The sequence below is a fragment of the Diospyros lotus genome, chromosome 4 (assembly GCF_014633365.1).
Source record: "Diospyros lotus cultivar Yz01 chromosome 4, ASM1463336v1, whole genome shotgun sequence".
Taxonomy (NCBI): Eukaryota; Viridiplantae; Streptophyta; class Magnoliopsida; order Ericales; family Ebenaceae; genus Diospyros; species Diospyros lotus.
The window spans coordinates 32,801,438-32,823,211 of NC_068341.1; the positions used below are offsets into that span (position 1 = coordinate 32,801,438).

General features: G+C 36.2%; 1 protein-coding gene and 1 non-coding gene across 2 annotated transcripts; one reads left to right on the forward strand and one right to left on the reverse strand.

Annotated features, from left to right (window-relative positions):
* The first annotated feature begins 14,410 nt into the window (after positions 1 to 14,410).
* Positions 14,411 to 16,646, forward strand: LOC127800165 (polyubiquitin). Its single transcript, XM_052334620.1, has 2 exons — positions 14,411 to 14,578; positions 15,020 to 16,646. Exon 2 carries the CDS (start codon positions 15,020 to 15,022, stop codon positions 16,391 to 16,393), a length of 1,374 nt encoding a protein of 457 aa, XP_052190580.1. The 5' UTR covers positions 14,411 to 14,578; the 3' UTR covers positions 16,394 to 16,646.
* Positions 16,647 to 21,396: 4,750 nt separating this feature from the next.
* Positions 21,397 to 21,503, reverse strand: LOC127800858 (small nucleolar RNA R71). Its single transcript, XR_008022884.1, has one exon. It is a non-coding gene; the product is annotated as a small nucleolar RNA R71 (small nucleolar RNA).
* Between the last annotated feature and the right edge of the window lie 271 nt (positions 21,504 to 21,774).

Below are 21,774 nucleotides of genomic sequence, written 5' to 3' on the forward strand. Positions count from 1 at the left end.
CTCCCTCGGGCAAATTCGAGAAATTATACTTAGGCCCGAATCTTCATTTTGATTGTAAATCCTTTTGTTTCTTCCTGAAACCACTGAAGGGTTGTTCTACATACTAAATATGAACTTTCTTGTAGTTATTTTGACCTCTCGAAGGTCTCCTGCGTTGATTCAGTTTTTCAGTCAAAATCATAGTTGTATTTTTAGCTGTACCAAAAATCATTTCTGATCCAATTTCTCTCGATGCTAAAAAATCATTTCTTAAAATTCTTAATGGGTATATGCCTATTTCTTTAGGTATATGAGCCCCCGGGCGTTCCTTCTAGTCGATTCGGATATTTTCTCGGGCCCTTCTAATACCAATTTCCTTTGAAACCTCATATTTCTTACGTGAAAGTTTTTCGAGTATTACAAAAGGGCCCATGAGACATATCTCCCGAAAATAGGGTTGATGAATCCTGTCTTTGCTCACACACAGCCTTCACATTCTTCGTGGCATACCTAATCGCTGCCGTACTCACACCCCTTATTGAGATGTTTATTTAACAGTGTCAAAGCATACAAATCCACACACAAGACACAGTGGTGACCTCAAGTCAAAGGATCACTTGTACAACCGCCACTAGAGGTTTCCTTAGGCACTCTTGCAAGATCGACAAAGAATCATTTTGGTCAGGTCATTATCCAGTGAACTTGTACTCACCAACAAGCACCTATCTACTAACTTAGATATCCGATACCTGTAGTCCGTGAGATCAACTACTACCTTTTCTAAAGGTAACAACATAGCACACATCGGTCTCTTTGTGTCATTAATGTCCTGTCTTGATGACAATTTTGACCAGGGACATGTTTAACGTTGTACTTTTAGGTGTATCAAGGACCTTACAATTGACGTCACACCTCAATTCCTTTCTACACAGAGTAAATCTAGGGACTTTGTCTTTAAGCATATTATATTTAAGTAATTGATAGACAAGCAAATAAATACAAAAGACAAACCTTGCCAATAAATAACATGAACATGAAACAACTAGATATATTACTCAACAAATATATCATATCTTAATGTATCAAGTACAACTTAACACTTAAGCTATAGGGCATGCACTAACACATATCGATAGAAAGAGTTAAATACATTGATACTAGATGATGCCACTAGAAAAATAAGCATTACCTCAAAAAGGTTAGCTTTTATAAAAACTATGGAATGGAAGAATGGCAAGGATCACTCCTGGTGGTTAAGCCAAAAATCAGAGTACCCGCTCTAATACCAATTGAAAGATCACCCAATGGGGGGTGAATTGGGTGTTTTGATTTTTTTAAAAATAATTGAAATTTTATAAATTATGATGCAATAAAGTTATTTGAAATTAACATTTTTCTTAAACTAAAAAATAGTTGTAGCGGAAGATAATATAAATATAAGTATTTCTTTGCATTGCATTAAGAAAAGCTTTTCAAATCCATCTTCTTGCATTCTCATTTATTAAAGCATACATCTTCCCCTAGTATTTATAATTGCACCCTTGGGGACCAAACGACCATGTAATCATTAAGCACATGCAATGTGGCCTTCCATGCATCCCTAAAGTAGACTGCACCTTTTTTGATGCCTTTCACAAGTGTGAAATCTCAGAAATTCCAATTTTACGCATCTCTTCAGGAACCATATGCCTCCGAAGGAATTAAACCTGAACATCTTCGGGGTAACTCCCATTTTACGTTCATGAATTTTTCCCTTTCACTTTTAGTCAAAAGTAAGAGTGAAAAGCCATTGTTGTAGCATAACTTTCAGGCGACCTTTTGGAATGGGGTTTCCCCTAGAGGCGATAAGCCTATTCAAAAGTTTTTGGGGGTCAAACTCCTCGAAGACCTAACTGAAGGCCTTTCGTGGACTACTTCCTAGAAGGATTGGCGCACATCCTTCAACATTCTTTTGTATAATGCATTTTCAAAAACCTTCGGGAGACTCTCTTCTCCCACAAGTTTAACCTAGGTTATTATCAAAATAACCTGGTGACTGCACTCTCACCCTGCAATTAAAACACAAAACAAAACACAATAAAAATTTTATATTTTTTCTTTATTTAGGTGAGAGGTTTATACTCATCAGTGTACGAGTACAGTTGTAGTCTAAATTTAAATTTATACTTTCTAGATGAGTCCAGATCGTCCACTAAGAGATTTATTTATGGCAAAGAAAAAGAATGTCACACACACGCACACGCATTTAGATGGATTGATAATGAAGATTTTTTATGGTTTTTTAGATAACAAATACTAGAAAATAAAACAAGGCAGAAGTTGAAATAAATACTGAACGTGAGAATATGAAATTGGATAGTACTTGAGTTAAGATAATTTCAGTGCCAACCCGTTGATTCCCAAATTTTAGTATAAAAGATTAGCAACATTAATTTAATTTCAGATATGAGGGTTTGTTATTAAATGCAATTAGAGATAATGATAGTTCTAGTTTAAGCAATCCTCATACATGATATGTGGGATTCTAATTTAAACAACTATCATAAATTCAATTGCAATTAATACACAAAATAACTAAATTAATCATCCGGGTTTGGGTATGATAGCGTTTCCAGTTCTAGTAACTCTCATGCGTGACATGAAAGCTCTAAGTTAGGCTTACGCTTCAATCCAAACCTAGTGATTTCTCAATAATCAAAACACACTCATACTGAATTTTAAATTAATGTTACTCATTTAAAGCGCAGCTTTCTTTGAGAATCATTAGCGTTGGACACTGTCCTTGCCTTAACCCAAGATTAGATTTAGCCACTCATCTCCATTTGAAAATTAATTGACAGGAATTTAAATGACATAATTTAAATAACAGAATTTAAATGACAGGAATTAAAATAGTAGAAACTAACCGGTCATTTAGGTGGTGAACAATTAAATGACAAGAATTAAAATTACAGAAATTTAAAAGCATAAACTAACCGGCCATTTAGGCGGTGAATAATAAAGTAACCATAAATGACATAAGAATTTAAAAGAAGAAATAAATGAAGTAAGATCACAAGAGGAAATACTAAAGAAAATTAGAGAGAATAAAAGCAATTCTCAAATAGAGAATTCTAAGGAAACAACTAAACTTTAATTCAAGAATAATAATCACACTTACAAATGCAATCAAGTGAGCTATTTATAGGCCACAAGATGCAATACAAACCACACAATTTCAATTATTCAATTAGACATAATTATATTTAATGAGCACTCACACACTTAAAGTTAAATGGATTTTAGCTATAATACACACCTAATATTAAATGGATTTTAGCTAAAATACATACTTAATAAAGCACTCATAAAGTTAAATAGATTTTAGTTATAATACACATCTAATAAAGCACTCACAAGAAAATAAAAATAGATTTCTATAATTGGGTTTTTAATCTTCATTAGGATTAAAAATAATCCTTCGGCCTTTTCCAAATGATATATTCCATGAGTTGCTCAAGTTGGGACTTAATTCTTCATGGGCTTGAATTCTTCATGGGCTTGAATTCTTCATGAACTTTAAGTCTTCATGGGCTTGAATTCTTCATGTCTACAAAAAAATAATTTAATGTTATTAATAAATTATATTATATATATATGTATTACACATGGCACATATATATTAGATTATATTATATATATATATATTACATGCATGCATATAATGATGTATATGTATTATATATAATTTTATATATTATTATTATTATTTTTAAATTTTACTTTTGAACTTTATTTCATTCATCTTTCAATTTAAACTTGTATATAACCATAAAATATATATTAATATCTAATTTAAGCCATTTTTAAGATCAAAAGAAATGTGTAATTATAATATAATTTTTACAAAATTAACCACTAATCACCTGGCTAGTGTAATACCCCATGGTTAGATAAGGTTGCCATGTAATTTTAATAAGTTTAGAATACTGAAAAATTGATTTTATAGCAATTTTAGGTACCGAATCAACTGCCGGGAATGCCTCGGAGTGAAATTATCTAAAGAAAATTATATAGTCTCGACAAGCGTATCGAGTTGTGATTTATGGTATCAAAAGAAATCGGATCGGGAACAATTTTCGGTACAGATAAAATACAGCTATTAATTAGGTTGTAAAACCGAATTATCGTAGGAGACTCCCGAAAAATCAACGGAACCCTAGGGGGGCTCCGGTTTTGTTTAACGAGCAACCCTTCAATGGTTTTGGGATGAAACGACAACCCGGTGAGGACAATGGGGCAAAATCGTCCAAATCGAGTACCTTTAAAGTTATTAATTTTGCGTTTTCTGTATCGAAATGCAATTTTATTCAGTGTTTGAGGGTATAATTGAAATTACAGAGTTTCCCAAGTGATATAAGATGAAAATCAGAATTTAATGGTGTAATTTCTTATAAATAGTAATATAATATATAGTGTATATATGTATATATAAATACGAGCGTGCATCTGTAACTTAACATGCCCTGCAACACGCTGCTTCAAGCCATGACCTGCAACATTTGGATGAATTTGCACGCAATAGGTGACGTGTGGCGGCAAATTGAGTATGCCATACGCATGGAGAGTCCGCGTTGCCTATAAATAGCAAGCAAATGAAGAAGAAATGGCAATGAGCCTCAGAACTTCGGCCGAGAGAGAGGCAGTGGGATTAAGAGAGGAAGAGAGATAAATCGCGAGAGAGAGTGAGAGCAAGATTGGGAGATCGAAAGAGAGAGCCGAAGCAACTAGAGCAAGCGCGAAAGCTCGCGGCAGCCATGGCCGCGAGCTTCCGGCAAGCTCGAGCAGCCATGGCCGCGAGCTGGAGGCCACGGTCGCTACAGTGTTCGGCAGCAGTCGCGACGGAGGGCGGCGAGGGAGGCTGGGAGGCGGCAGGAAGCTGCAAGCCGCGGCCATGGCCGCGAGCTCCAGCTGCGGCAGGGCTGCACCAGCCACGGCCAACAATGGCCGCGAGCAGCTCCGAGCGACGGCGGCGACTAGGGACGGCCGGTGATGGCGCAGCAGGCCACCGAAGCGGCTGGCGAAGGAGGCGGGTGCGGTGGACGGCGGCTGTCTCGGCAGTTGCAGGCGGGCACGGGAGGAAGAAACAGAGGAAGAGGAAGAAGGAGGGAGAAAGAAGAAAAGAAAAAGAAAAGAAAAAAAAAGAAAAGAAAAGAAAAGAAAATAGAAAAAATGATGGGAAAAATTTTAGAAAAAATCCTGAAAAATAGGAAATTATGTTTCGGTGATATCTCGGAGATTTTGGTGAGAAATGGCTCGGGCGCGCTTTTTGAGAAAATTGCATGCAAATCGAGAAAATCGGATATGCTAAGTCAAGGTGAGTAAAATTCTCTAGAAAATTTCAAAAATTTAAAAATATTATTTTATAAATTGTCGTAGTGAAATATTTGAGAAAATATTTTAGAAATATTTAATCTGGATTTATTGAGGAAAAATAGGAAGAAATAGAGAGAAAATTATAGAAAATGCCAGAAATTATGAAAAAATAGGTTTTAATGATTATTTAAATAATTATGGTGATTATTATACTTTGAGGCTGAATTTGAAGAGACTCGCACAAATTTTGAGGTTGGCACGCAAATCGAGGCAAGACATGGATATCGAGGTAGCCCGATAAGCTCTAAAACGTAAGTGGTACTTTCTCATAAATGTTTTTATCATATTGACATGCCCTGATATGTATCCATCACGTAGACTGCATACATGACTATGAAATGCATAAATACACGTTGATATCATCGATCACACGCATATGAGGCCGTAGGGAGTACGAACTGGCACCGCTGCCTTACCAAGGGTGCACCCATACACCCCGGCTTCGAAAGAGGTGGCCGCTAAAATGGTAGGTAGCATGAGGGGTGCAGTTGACACCTACGATGAAAGACATTGCATACACTCATGATATAGCATTATGTACCCTTACTTAGATGGTTCATCATCTAACTTGGGTTCGCCCTTGGAACATTCAACGTTCCAGTTGGGACTTGCAGAGATGATTCCGAGATTGGTGATATGTGGTGACGCGAGACGTCGAAAAGCGAGCAAATGTACCATGTTATGTTAGTAGTCTAAGAATTATGTACATTGTATTTATTGTCAAACGCTTATGAATTAACTTTGTAATGAATGTCATGTCTAGTTATTATTATATGAGCATGTTCGATTCAGCTTCCGCTTTGTATTTATTTCTAGTGTAGATATCTCGCACTAGATAAGGTCTTAGGGAATTTCGGGATAATGTAAAGATAAAAAAAATAATAATAATAAACCAAATTTCCTAAGGCATAACACGCCCTGAAGAAGTGGGCTGTTACAGCTAGCCTCTTCGAGGCCTCCATCATCCAAAGATAATTTTCAGGGGGAGTTCTTTCAGGCTTTCGATCCTAACCCAGGGCACCCAAAGACTTGTGTCCTCTCATCTAAGGGCTCTTGCAATGTGTCTTCGTGCATGTGTATGTAGGTCCCACACCTTTGAGATCCAAATCCAAACCCTGAAAACCCAAACCTAAACTAAATCCACGCACACCAAATTTACCTAACCCTTTTTCTGAAGACTCTAAACCCTCCCAAAGCCTTCACCTACATACATTGCATCATATCTGTATCTCATCTTTAGCATGATGATGACTTCTAACTTAAGCATCGGAGGGTCCGCGTGAGAGAAATCCACATGTGCATTCTGACTACTTTTGTCTTGTAAACCGTAGACCTAGCAACCCTTTTGAATACCAATCAACTCTCCTAAATAGCGGAAACTCTTTTGGAAGCCCCTTTGAAGCCTTCAAAGCACCTCCCAAAGACATTACCAGCTCTCTCGAAGCCTAACCTTCAGGACCAAGAGCCAAAGACCCCTTTAAGTCCTATTCTTTCCAAAGACCCTTCGAGTAACCCCATTTAGGTAACTTCCTCGAGGTAATTTCTAGGGCCTTACTTCTACTATCTTAGACAATAGATCAAGCCTTACCCTATATAGACCTTTGCTTTCCTAAATAGCGAATCGAGCTATTCCTCGAGTAGCTTTAAACTCTTTTCGACACTATTCACCAACACAAGCCTTACTCTACCTTATCACCAAACTCTACCGGACCTCTCCTAAGCTTTCTTGTGACAAACAAATTTTGATTGTTGTATCTCAACAGTAATAATTTTAATTTTATTATTATAATGATTGGATAATTTGAACAAGAATGTAAAGGAGATAAGAGAGGTTGAATAAATTAGAGTTAAATTTTGTTGGGAATGGCTAGAGCACCCCCAAACATATTGATTATATATTAGGATAAAGATTGGATAACTTAGTGAATTTTCAAGAGTTGTCAAATTTTAATTTTCTTAATAAATGTTAAATATTAAATATTAAATCTAACTAATAATAAAAATATTATTTGAATATTAATTTTGACACGAGATGATACTATTACATTAATATATTCTATTGTGTTGATATGATACACGATATAATATATTAATATAGGAATATAATTCTAAATATTTAAATAATATTTTAAACTAATAAAATATTAACGTGTGAAATTAAGAATCTAATAAAATTTTCAAACTTTGACGTTGATTTTTTTTCTTTTTTTATCTAAATGAAAGATGGAAAGGACGCATAGATATTAAAGGCAAACGGAGATTATTTATTGAGTATTTGATGATCCCCTTTCTTTATTATATTGCATGAAAATAAAAAAAAAAAGAAAATAAATATGATATAAAAAATATTTTTTTAAAAATTAGAAAATAGAAACACAAGAAAAATACTTAAATATAATTTTTAATATAAGAAATTATAAAAAATAATTATTCAATCAAACATAAATATAAATTTTATCATTTATTTAAACAAACATAAACACAAATTTTATTATTTATAAATCATGATTTAATAGTTAAAAAAAATAAAAAATTCAAATGAAGAAAATAATCAAACCTAATACAATATACGAAAGTTCTTCCACTTCATTATTATTTTCTTTCTTTACATATATATATATACACACATACATTCACAAAATCACCGCTATATAATACATACATTCATTGTCATAACTATATACATACATTCACAAAATATATATACATACATAATATATTCACAATTTATCAAAAAAAATTAGAAATAGGAATATATATACATACAAATTTAAAAATAGACAGTCAAAGGACTGTTTCTTGATACAACCTTTTTGAGATCCAACGGAAAGAAATATGTATACATATAAATGAGAAGATAACGGGTATCATTTTACTAAAAAATTAAAGTTTAGATTTAATGTAATATCTCGAGAGTCCAGAAAAGTTAGTATATATCGAGAATAGTGTAAGAAATGAAACAATATCAGCTGAATACCTATTGGGCTGAATGTTGGCAAAGAACTCCCAAGTTAAGCGTGCTTGACCTGGGGTAATCCAGGGATGAGTGACCCCCTTAGGAAGTTTGTGTAGGCCCATTAGAGTAAGTTGTTCTGATTCTTCTTATCGCTCAATGTGGAATGCTACATTTAATAAGATTAAATTATTTTAATTTTTGGATATGTATGTCACAAGACTAAGAAGATTTCAATGGTCAATTATGATTGCCAGAATCTATCATGTACAACGGCCAGCAAAGCCCTTCAAAAAATGAGTAGTTTTTTTTTTTTTTCAAAAACTTAGGTAGTATTTTTTTCATGTTTCAGTTTTCAATTTTGAATTCATTTTCAGTTTTGTATTTTAAGTGTCTATTTTGAGATTGCGAAAATGCGTTCTTTTTGTCATTCTAAAAAATTGTTTCTCAAAACATAATACTGAAAAACGCGTTTAGTTTAAAATTTTGAGAAGAATTATTTTATAATATTTTATTCAATGAATTTGATTCAAAGGTTTTAAACTGTAATACAAGAGATAACTAATAATCTAACCGTATATATATAATTCATTGAAATTGCAAAGTGCTTATAAACCATTAAAATTACAGAATCCTGAAAATGTCATTGGAAAAGAAAATCAACGAAGAAAAACCATATTACATATTCAGTTTAGTATTCAAACCAAAAAAAAACAAAAAAAACTTACATATTTTGATTCCCCTTCATTGTTATTGCATAAGATTATTACAACCACATCAAGCTTATAAACCATTAAATTAAACCCTAATTTCAAAATTGAAATCAAACCCCAAATCTAAAACCTTGGAGATGAGGAGTCGCGGAAGGAAGAAATTATAGAAGGAAGAAATAACTAAAGAAGGCGAGGCGAGGCTGCGATTTTAACAGCGACGGTGGCTGGAGGCAGACGACAATGGTCAAAGGTAGTGGATCTAGGTTGTCAATTGCAGTGCAAGGGGAGCGACCGGGGGTGGTCGATGGCGACAGTTCGATGGATCTGGGTTATCGGTTGCGATGCTCAGCCTTTCAGCAATCTAACGATGGATGGCAGTTGATGGCGGCTTGCGGCGATGATGGCAATGGCATGTGCGGTTGACGGTTGAGCCTTAAAGAGAAAAGAAGAGAGAAGAGAGAAAGAAGAGAAAAGAAGAGAGAAGAGAGAAAGAAGAGAAGAGAAGAAATAAGAGAAAAGGAAAAGTCGACCCTAGATTCCAGTCTCCGAGAGGATGGAGAGCGTTTTCCACGTTTTGGATTCAAATAGTGTGTTTTGGGTGAAAATAATAAAAACATGATTTCAGCGTTTTGAGTTTGTGTACAAATTTTTTTCGTATTTTGAAAAAAATATTTTTGAAAATGGGTAAGTATACATATTTTGAGTGTTTTGAAAAACTAAAAATGAAAAATGGCCTGAAAACAGCAAAGAGAACATACCCTTATTTTTCAAGTCTAATGAGATATAATTGTTGGAATGTTTTGGTTTTTGGGTACGATGGTCACAAGACCAAAAGCAATTTGGATCGTTAGACTCTGCCATGGATGATAACCAGTTATGCCTTTTCAAGAGAGCTGAAGGCTAGTCACTACTAGCCAAAAAAGAAGAGGAGACGTAGAGGTGGATGAGAGGGAGAGAGCAACATGCAATTGGTGGTTGCTAGGGTTTGGTAAGTTTAACCCGCTCCCACATGTCTTTTTATACCCTGACTCAAATAGGTCGAGGTATCGACTTAGATTAATAAGCCGTTGCAATGTTAACTATAGAACGAACTAAAAAAGTCTTTTCTCCTTATTATAAATATACATATATAAACATATATGTAGTTTATTTATATAAATATAGTAGTTTATATAAAATTTAGGGTAAATTATATAAAAATCCCTTACACTTAGGGTTATGTGCAACTTACCTCCTATACGTTTGATTGTACCCAAATACCCCATTACACATTCTATTTGTTGCAATTAGCAACCAACCGTTAATAAAGTTTAATTTTGTTAATTGAGTAGCACTACTTCTCGTGTGCTACTAAATCAACCCCCAAAATCAACCTCAATCAAACCCCAAATCCCTAATTTCACCTCAAATCAAACCTACCTAGCTTCCTTGTTGATACTAAGCTTCGTTGCTAGCCACGCTTTTCCTCCTCGTGGTGTCAGGCCATGCTTCTCCACTTAACGATCGTCAACCTCGTTGCTCCTCATAATCGCCGGCCACAGTTCTTATTCCTTGCCTACTAGTATGTTTGACTAAACCCACACACACATGTGTGAACACCTCTCTCTCTCTCTCCCTCTCTCTCTTTCTCTTTTGCGAAACCTAAACCCACCCATGCATGCACTCTCTCTGGAATTTACGACTGCCTTTCTCTCTCTCTCTCTGTGAAGATTTATGTTGAGCACAGTAAACTGTCTTACGAGACTTGAGCAACTTGAGTTACTTATGGGTGTGCCGATTCAAGTAGTACAGGACGAGGGTGACAGTGAACTAGATAAGCCACAAATGAATTTAGTTGGATGTGATTTCAACAATAGTGATGATGATGTTGCTGATTTGTTTTCTGAGAAATTTGTTAAAGATGATACTTATGCTGAAAATACACATAGGCCATCCGCTGAGACACCTAGGCCGACTACTTCGGATTACAAAGATAGTGATGAGTTGCTAAGCATGGATGGCTCTGATAAGGAAAGGTGTCAATCTAGATTCCTAGAATTTAATGGGAAAACTGACATGCAGGGACCAATTGAGCTCAAAGTTCGAATGAAGTTTGTAGATTTCAAAGTGTATAGGAAAGCATTGAAGCAATATGGTATTGACAATGGCATTGAGTTTAGATTCATATACAATGAAAGGGCTTGGATTACAGTGGAATACACAAACAAGTGTGGGTGGAGGATACATGCTTCACCTGAAAAGGAAATGATGTTTTTCAAATAAAGACTTTCCATCATCCTGTGCATAACTGTGGGTAAACAATTCTAGGGTCACTGCATCATGGATGTCCAAGAAATACACAGACAACATAAGAGACCAACCAGATTAGAAAACCACTGCCTTTGCTAATCAAGTGCAAAGAGACCATAATGTTGAGGTCTTTAGATTCAAAGCATATCGAATGAAAAAGCAGGTGATTACTCACATTGAGGGTATTAATTTGGAATAATTTGCTAAAATTTGGGACTATTGTGCTGCAATAAGAAAATACCATCCTGGGAGTAGGTGCAATCAGACATGCATGTCTTCCAGATAATGTATGTCTACCTACATATATGGAAGTAGGACTTCTTAGTCGCATGCAGACCAATCATGTGTGTGGATGGGTGTTTTCTAAAAGGCTAGTTTGGGGGCCAACTATTATGCGCAATTGAAAAATATGGTAATGAAAATATGTACCCCGTAGCATTTGCTATTGTTGAAGCTGAAAAAAGAGGATAGTTGGCAATGGTTTATGCAATTATTGTTGGCGAATATTGGGACATTCATTGACAAAAAATGGGTCATAATATCAAACAAGCAAAAGATAAGAAATTTTGAACATCTTTCATTACTAGTTACTCTCGTAATCTAATGATGTTGCTTTTATTGTAGGGATTGTAGTCTGTTCTAAAGAAATATGGGTGTGAGCATGGGTTTTGCATTTGCCATTTGTATGTCAATTTCAAGTTGGAATTTAAAGGCAAAAGTTTGAAAGATGAGCTATGGAATGCAGCAAGGGCATCAACAATATATGATTTTGAGTCTCATACGACCCGAATAAAGAATCTTGACCGTCATGCAGAAACTTGGTTAAGAATTTAGTTACAATCGTGGATGTGGAGTAGGCAAGCATTCGATCCTAGGGCAAAGTCAGATATGCTACAAAACAAGCTGGTCGAAACCTTCAATTCCTTTATACTTGAGGCACGGGATAAACCAAAATTGGCATTGTGTGAGACTATAAGAAGAATGTTGATGAACAAGTTTATTACAAAGAGGGAAGGGAAGACTAACTACAGGGACCCAATCTACCCTCGAATACAAACTAAGCTAGAGAAGGTAAAGAAGCAGGCCTTGGAATGGATTACTGTTCCCTGTGGAAATGGTAGGTTCGAGGTGGAGAATGCATGGAGAACTAGGAAGTTGGTTGACTTGAATCAAAAGACTTGTACTTGTAGGCAATGGGATCTTACTGGTATTCCTTGTTCCCGTGCAGTGGCTTGCATCTACAGGATGATATTGGTTCCTGAAGATTTTGTTCATCCTTGTTACTTTATGGAGACATTTCGAAAAGCCTATGCCCATAACATAGACCTAATGCCAAGGGAGGAAGATAGACCTAAAACTAATCAAAACCCACTTATTGCACCAAAGTACAATAATGGACTTGGGAGACCGAAGAAGGCTAGGAAGAAGGTTGCAAATGAACCAATCAACCCTTACCGAGTCAGTAAAAAATGACAGTCTCCCAAGTGTGGGAATTGTGGTGCAGTAGGCCATAATGCTAGAGGATGTAAGGGCTCAGTTAACCCCAACAGAAAAATAAGAAAGAAGAAGCAAAGGGCCACTCCTCGAGCTAGTCAAAAGAGTATATGTCATTTGGTTCCATATATAATACCACTAATATGTAATTTATGTATAAACATAACTGCTAACATCTATTATGTTTTTCTTAAGGTACCATGGGTTCTATAGCCCTAACCCCATCACAACAGCCTATGTCCTAAGTAGGAGCATCCCCTTCAAGTAGGAACAAGGAAATGATCGCAAAGAAAAAACAACTATAAAAAAAACCAAGAAGGAAATGAAGCACTTAAGTGTAGGGTGTAGTTTGTTTGATGTTGTCAAGCATTTTAAGTGTAGTAATTGGAGGGTTTTTTGATTATTGAATTATGGTTTGTTACTAATAAATGTAGTGTTTTAAAAACTCTAGTTTACAGTCTTTGTCCCAAAAAGTGAATCGTTCACCCCAGGCGCCCCCACACCCGGCCCAACAAAATGTGAAGGGATTAATCATGGTGACTCAGCTGGGCATAGTGGCTAGACCAGTGCTCACTGCGCACAAGGAGCCCCCCTCATGTTGAGAGATTGCTCTCATACTGACGAGACTCGATCCTTAATCCTTATCCTAAACTATTCTGGTTGAATGCTATTATCTGCATAATAAAATTCTACAAGTTGATTGTAGTATATAAAAATCTGTTATAAGCAGCAATTATGCCGAAATTATGGCGAACTTCTGGAAAAAAATTAAGGCGATATTCTATACTTGCAATTAATGCGAAAATCTGTTATATGCAAGAATTGCATAGCATACGTACAAAATTCTAGACTTAATTCTGTATTTAAAATATTTTAATAATTCAAAATTTAATTTGTCAAACTGTGTAAAAAATCACAAAAATAAATACTATCCTTGTGATATAATAATAATTATTTTAAATACAACATTAAATAATCTAATTGAGTAACTTTGACATTCATTTCTAGGATCAATTTCAAAACATTACATTAAAATATATAAAAAAAATTATGTAATACACAAAATTTATTAAATACACATAATCAATAATTAAATACACAAAATAATTAAATACATAAAATGAATAATCAAGTACACAAAATAATTAAATATATACATACACAAAATATATAATCAAATATATAAAATAATTAAATACACGTATATAAAAAAATAATAGTAAAATATATAAAATATAATTTACTCAATATTTTAATACATATAAAAAATATATAAAATGAAATAGAGAGTAAATTTTAATTCCTCGTAGAGGTCCATTTTAACCTCAGCCAAATTTTAAATTTTAAGGAATAACCAGGCATGTACAGAGCTGAATTAGAGCTAAATTTAAGTACTTTCCTCTTTATTTTTTGGCTTAGGAGAATTCTGGCCATGCGTTAGAGATGGATGGCCTTAAGGGCAAGTTTGATATCCAACCCTGGTATGTTCTAGAATCTAGACGGCCACCGCCTTATTTTAAGAATTAGTTGTGAATTTGACGTCAGGCGTTACGTCACTTGCGGCTTCTGAGCCCTTTCAGAGGACTCTCGAGGAGACTGGAAGGGCATTCCGGTCAAAACACGTCGCCCCTCTCAGCCTTTAAATACAGGCTTCTCCTATTATCCAGTCGCGTTCTATATTCGTATTCCCCTCTTCTTGCTCATAACCCTAGCTATTGTTTCTGCCTCATCAAAGGTGAGTTTGTGATGATGTTTGATCGTAATTATTGTTTTATGGAGATCTTATTTTCGTTGATTTGACGATTTCGTGTAATGTTTCAATTTTCTGTTGAAATTATCCGATTGGATTTTGGATCTCAAGTACCGTTTCTTTGATGCCTTGGAAATTAATTTTTGGTCTGTTGTAGTTGTTTCGAATGGTAAACTGAGGTCTGGTTTGAGATCGGTTTCTTGATCGTTCGTATCGACCGTCTGATTTTTAGATTTTCCGTCTCCTTGATCCAATATCTTGATTTTATTCTAGATCTTGGTCGTTGGACCTTTCGTTTTAGATTTATTTGTTTATTTTCTGTATATGGATCATTTGTGGTCCAAGATCTGTAGAAGAACGATTTCTTGGATCGCGATCCATGATCCCTGTTTAGTTTCTGATTTGTAATGTTTATTTATTTGACAGATGCAAATCTTCGTGAAAACCCTCACCGGCAAGACTATCACCCTCGAGGTGGAGAGCTCCGACACCATAGACAACGTCAAGGCTAAGATACAGGATAAGGAGGGAATCCCCCCCGACCAGCAGAGGCTCATCTTTGCCGGAAAGCAACTTGAGGACGGTCGTACCCTTGCCGACTACAACATCCAGAAGGAATCAACCCTTCACCTTGTTCTCCGACTCAGGGGTGGTATGCAGATCTTCGTCAAGACTTTGACGGGCAAAACCATCACCCTAGAGGTGGAGAGCTCCGACACCATAGACAACGTCAAGGCCAAGATCCAGGACAAGGAGGGAATTCCACCGGACCAGCAGAGGCTTATCTTCGCTGGAAAGCAACTTGAGGATGGCCGTACCCTTGCCGACTACAATATTCAAAAAGAATCGACCCTTCATCTTGTTCTCCGACTCAGGGGTGGCATGCAGATTTTCGTGAAAACCCTCACTGGCAAGACCATCACCCTCGAGGTCGAGAGCTCCGACACCATCGATAACGTGAAGGCCAAGATCCAGGACAAGGAAGGTATCCCACCGGACCAGCAGAGACTGATCTTCGCCGGAAAGCAACTCGAGGACGGCCGTACCCTAGCAGACTACAACATCCAGAAAGAATCGACCCTCCATCTGGTTCTCCGACTCAGGGGTGGCATGCAGATTTTTGTGAAAACATTGACCGGCAAGACCATCACCCTCGAAGTGGAGAGCTCCGATACCATCGATAATGTTAAAGCCAAAATTCAGGACAAGGAAGGTATCCCGCCGGATCAGCAGAGGTTGATCTTTGCAGGGAAGCAGCTTGAGGATGGCCGCACCCTAGCCGACTACAACATCCAGAAGGAGTCCACCCTGCACTTGGTCCTCCGTCTGAGGGGTGGTATGCAGATCTTCGTTAAGACGTTGACTGGCAAGACCATCACCCTTGAGGTCGAGAGCTCTGACACCATTGACAACGTGAAGGCGAAAATCCAAGACAAGGAGGGCATTCCGCCCGACCAGCAGAGGTTGATATTTGCTGGGAAGCAATTGGAGGACGGCCGAACCCTGGCCGACTATAACATTCAGAAGGAGTCAACCCTGCATTTGGTGCTTCGCCTGCGGGGTGGGATGCAAATTTTCGTGAAGACATTGACGGGGAAAACCATCACATTGGAGGTGGAGAGCTCAGACACGATCGATAATGTCAAAGCTAAAATTCAGGACAAGGAGGGGATTCCACCGGATCAGCAAAGGCTCATATTTGCTGGGAAGCAGCTGGAGGATGGAAGGACCCTAGCTGACTACAACATTCAGAAGGAATCCACCCTTCATCTTGTCCTCCGTCTCCGTGGTGGTTTCTGAGCCAAGCGGCAGTCTCGTCGTGGTGGTGTGTGTGGGGTTACCCAGAGTATTGTCTCCGGCAGCAGTGTATGTAGCTCGCCGGCTATCAGTGTGGTGGTGTTGGTCTTTCTGGACGCTGGTTCTGCGTCTTTATTTTACTGTTTCTGAGTGTGTTGTCTATGGCCTGGAGCTGAGCAACATAAAATGGTTGTGAGATGGTAACGGGCCCACGTACCTGTAATAATAAAATGCCAATAAAATGCTCTTTTAAGAAGATTTGTGTTTGATCTGAACAGTTGAAGGGTTATCTTGTTATGAATTAATGCGTCGGGTTATCGTTTTAAAATTATGAGTGGTGGTGTTCTAAATTTGGAGTAAGTTGGATGATTGTTGACTTTTTCATGATACAGGGCGAAAAATAAGCCCGACTTTTTAGATTAAAAGTAGAAGTTGGGAGGTAGATTTGATGGAATCCTGGCTGTATTGTATGTTTTGGGCTAGGTGGTGGTTTACATTCATTCGGGGACGATTTCCTCGGTTTTGAGTTGGAATCGGATTTCCCTAGAATGTTCTACTAGTTCAGAACTTGAAAAACAGGGAATTCACGGGCTTTGATTGTTAGTCTGTTGAAGCATTCAGGATGCAAACATCTATCAGGAGTTAATTATGTTTATGGTATTGCTAACCTAAGCGTCTTGCTAGATGGCTGTAGTTGGGTGGCTAACTGTTATACGTTTTTCCTTTATGTTTCTTATGATTATCCTAGATTTGCTGCTCTGCTCCCAAAGGAACTTGGGTTCGGTTGTTATTTTGGTGCATATGCAGCTGGTGAAATTATTTAATCTTTGATATGGTTAAGGCCTGGTTGTAACCTTTATGGCTTCTCTTGGCTTGTTAATGCAGGTACTTCTCTGTTAAGCATTATTGGCGTGTTAAAGCATTCAGGTGCAAACATCTATCAGGAGCTAATTGTGTATTAGTATTCAGCTGCCAGGAGGTTGGTTCATATATATATATATATATATATATATATCCAGTCTACAAGAAATTTTTAAGGTATTGCTAACCCAAGCGTCTTGCTAGATGGCTGTAGTTGGGTGCCAACTTTTCTACGTTTTTCCTTGATGTTTCTTATGATTATCCTAGATTTACTGCTCTGCTCCCAAGGGAACTTGGGTTCGCTTGTTATTTTGGCGTGTTAATAAATGGTAATGGAGGTTTTCTCCCAGCTTACGAATTGCTTATAATTACGATGATGTTAGTCGGTAACTAGTTCTCGATTTCTTGGCAATTACGACCCAGTTCATACGACTAGCTTAAAAGAGAATTTTGATTAGGATTTTTCGGTGAATGTTTGTAATGTTACCAAGTGTTATCAAAGTCAAAATCATGTTATATTCTTGTGTAGCCTAGAGGATGCATGGCCCCAAGTAAAGAGTTTCACTAGTCAATTCCACGTTAATAGTATACTGGAGAGGTTGTGCGGTGCCCTGTCTGTCCCCAACTCGAGTGTGCCTTCCCATTGTTGGAGGTGTCGAGTTGTTTCTTAGATCAAGTAAGAGGTACCCTTTACCCTTGTTGTACAAAACCTCCCTCCAGGAGCTGTTTTTCTCTTATTTTCAGCCCCTCAGTCAAAAATCGACTCTTGTTGGACTGCCCTGCTGCCACTCACTCTCCCGGAGACTGGTTCTTCCCTGTCTGCCATAATCAACAATAGACACGCATTCATTTGCAAGCCTACTCTTAACCAAGAGATTAACAAAGGGCTTAATTAAGGATAATTAATCAAGGGTCAACAAAGGGCTTGCTGTGTGGAGTCTTGGAGCAGCATATTGGTAACTCTATAGCCATAAAAAGCCCTGCACTTTTCTATTTTTGACCATCTTACTTTAATTCTAAACTAACATCCTTGAGAATCTTTTGGAAAAACACCTTGGAGAATTACTCCTCTAAAGTAAAATATAATATTTGTTTCTCCATATTTATTGAATAACTTTGAGAATTACCCCTCCCAATCTCTCCTTGAATCACTCCCTCATAGCACTACTTGGGCTAGTATAAAATCTCATTCCACATTAGATTTCCTTCACCCTCCACAATCTAATCTCTTCTGTTACACTTCTGTTTTTCTCTTTCTAGAAAATAACTTGCTTTTTGTCTTTTAAAACCCATTATTTGATTTTTAGGTTTTACTTCTTATAGAGGCGAATTTATTTATGAACTGTCCTGAATTTCAATACAAGGCAGCCCATAATAAAATTTAAATTTTGAAAATAAAAATTTTAATTTTTTAATAATAGTCCAGCCCAATTTCAATCCAGCACACCTTAATTTTTTTTCAGCCCACCTCACCCTAGAATGCTGGATCTGCCTCTGCTTCTTGTCGTCCTCACTTCTCTATTTTTTTAATATGAAAGTCAAGAATGATGAGTTTATATTTGAGTGGGAAGGCAATTCTTTTGCCTCAAAAGAAAAATGTCTCTGGCAGTTCATAAGTCATTTTTATATGTGATTAAATGTTCATTCTCTTTCTTAAAATTGGTATTTAACTAAATGAGATCATCCATCCTTAGAATGCTGCTCGTTCTTCACCAGATGTATGATATGACTGCTTAACATGCACTGTTTTGGTAAAACTACTTTGGAAATCTTTTTCTTTTTCTGTTTTTGCACTCCAAAGTGGAATTGCTATAAGGAAACTAAATTGGCCAACAAATAATGGCTTTGGTTCTGCTTCTTTTGCAGGTTAAGTAAGGTGATAACTTTTCTTCTGTTCATTTTTGCCATAGCTAGTGATGAGCTGAAATTTTTCCACAAATTAAATGTTCAATTTTGTGAATTTTAGAAAATTAGTGTGTTAATTAATTTATTTTTAAGTTAATATTGCACTAATATTTATCTTATTATGTGATATAGTTGGAAGAGGAATTAAGAGGCTAATTGAAAGTCAAAGTTCTTAATTAACATGGAAAAAAATAAGTTTGGGTTGAATTGGAATTCTACATGCACAAGAAATGAAATTTCAATTTGGACCTCTACTCAATTTTCGGACTATAACTTCCCCCACAGATATCAGATTTGGGTGTTCTTATATGCATTAGAAAGCTAAGACAATTATCTACAACTATCATGAAGTCCATGAAGCCTAGTTCTGATGGTAAGGTAGTATAAAATGCATGCAAAGTTGCTGGACGTGGGCAGTCCTGCTGTGAAAAGAGACCTATTAGTTTGGGAATCTACTTCAAAGTTGGTTTAGGACTTCTTAGAGAAGCCATTTATTTAGGGATGTGGACAACACATTAGAGATGGGATTGGACATCACGAAACCCTAAAGAAAAAGAAAAAGAGGAGAAAAGTGCACCTTTTGGGAGAGATGATAGATTTTCTTTCGGGGAGACCGTTTTGCTTTCTTCCTTCTTCTTTTAAGCTTTTAGTTCCAGTCACTTGTCCACTCATTCCTAAATTTTGCAGCAACCTAGAGGGACCAAAAACAAGGTTTTGGAGGCGAGGTTCAACAAAGAGTGGTGTTTCATCAAGGAGGACTCAAGGTGACATTAAAGAAAATCAATTTTATCTTTTAAATTCTATTTTTCTTTGATTATTTAGGATGATTTTGGGGATATATTATTCATTATGAGTGGCTAATTAATTGTCTATGGTTTTTAAAGGATCCTATGCATTGAAACTTAGTTTACTCAATTTTTAGTTGTGATTGTTACTTCAACTATGCTTATTTTGTTCTAAACTTCATACTTGTAATTACTTGATTACCAATTACATGATTTGAGATTTCTTATGATGCTAAACATAGATAAGTAAGGAATAGACTCTTGGAAAAAATAACATATATTAATTGGAGAAGACATTCACTTAATTACATGTGCAATCTTTGATTATATTTGTGATGAATATTTTCATGTTATGAGTAGATATGCTTGATGTATTTTCTAATTTTAATTCACATAGACATATAGTAAGTTAGGTTAATTGAATAAACTTGTTAGACCTAGACATAAGCTAATAAATAAATTAGAGTGTTTAATTCACATAGTTCTTAACCTAATCAACCAAGATTGAAGTAATTCGATAAAGTGGATTTACTAGGTGAATTTAGAAAACCCTAGATTTTAATCAATTGAATTTTAATTCTTTAGAATTTAAGTGATTGTTAGTTGTTTAATTTTTTTTTCTAGTTAGACAATTTAGGGTTTAATTTCTCTGAGTGATTGATTGTCCAATATAGTTAATTGTGACTAATTTTAGTAATTAAAAGGTTTAGTTACCAATTTTCATGAGAACGATCATTACTCATCATTTTACTTGTCTTGTCTACATATACTTGCGTGTTATTCGTGGGTTACATAAAATCACAAACAATTTTTTGGTGTCGTTGCCAAAGATTGTGTTTGCTATTCTTTTTAATATTAATACCAATTGCAATTAATTATAATTTGGACCTTATTTTTATTTTGTTTCACTTGTGTGAGGAAGTAAGTTAGTGCATGAATACAAGATCCAAGGGCATCGATCCTATTCCACTTGACTTGGAAATTGAGTGAATTATTTCCCGTTTGAGAAAAGTAAGTTGAGGTGAGTCTAGCAACTCAGATCAAGTCGAATCATCAAGTGAATATAAAAAGGAACCAATGGCTCAGCAAGAAGAATAGAAAAAATTGAGAGAATACGCTATGCCTAAAGTGGATGGGATTAGCTCGAGCATTCAAAGGCCAACGGTGCTAGCAACTAATTTTGAGATCAAACCATCTATAATTCAGATGATTCAGACATCTATTCAATTTGGAGGTTTACCAAATGATGATCCCAATCAACATTTCATTATTTTTCTAAAGATATGCGACACTTTCAAGTTCAATGGAGTGTCCTATGATGTAGTGAGATTGAGGCTCTTTTCTTTCTCTCTTCGAGATAAGGCTAAGAGTTGGTTGAGTTCGTTGTCGTATGGATCCATCACTACTTGGACTGATTTGGCACAAAAAATTTTGGCAAAATTTTTCCCACCTACAAAGATGAGGAATGACACTAACTCATTCATGCAACAAGATTAAGACACTTTGTATGAAGCATGGGAGAGGTACAACGAGCTACTGCAAAAATGTCCACATCATGATATTCTCGAGTGGTTGTAGGTATAAACATTTTATAATGGGTTAATGGGACACACACGAACAATCTTAGATGCTATTGTAGGCAGACCAATCATGGATATAAGTCATTTGATGATGCCTACACCTTACTTGAAGACATGGCTACAAACAATTATCAGTGGAATCCTTATAGGACTCCTCAAAGAAGGATTGCAGGTGTCTTGAAATTGATGCAATATATACCTTGACTGCTCATGTGTATGCTTTGACTAAGCAGTTAGCTCAAAGTGGAATTTA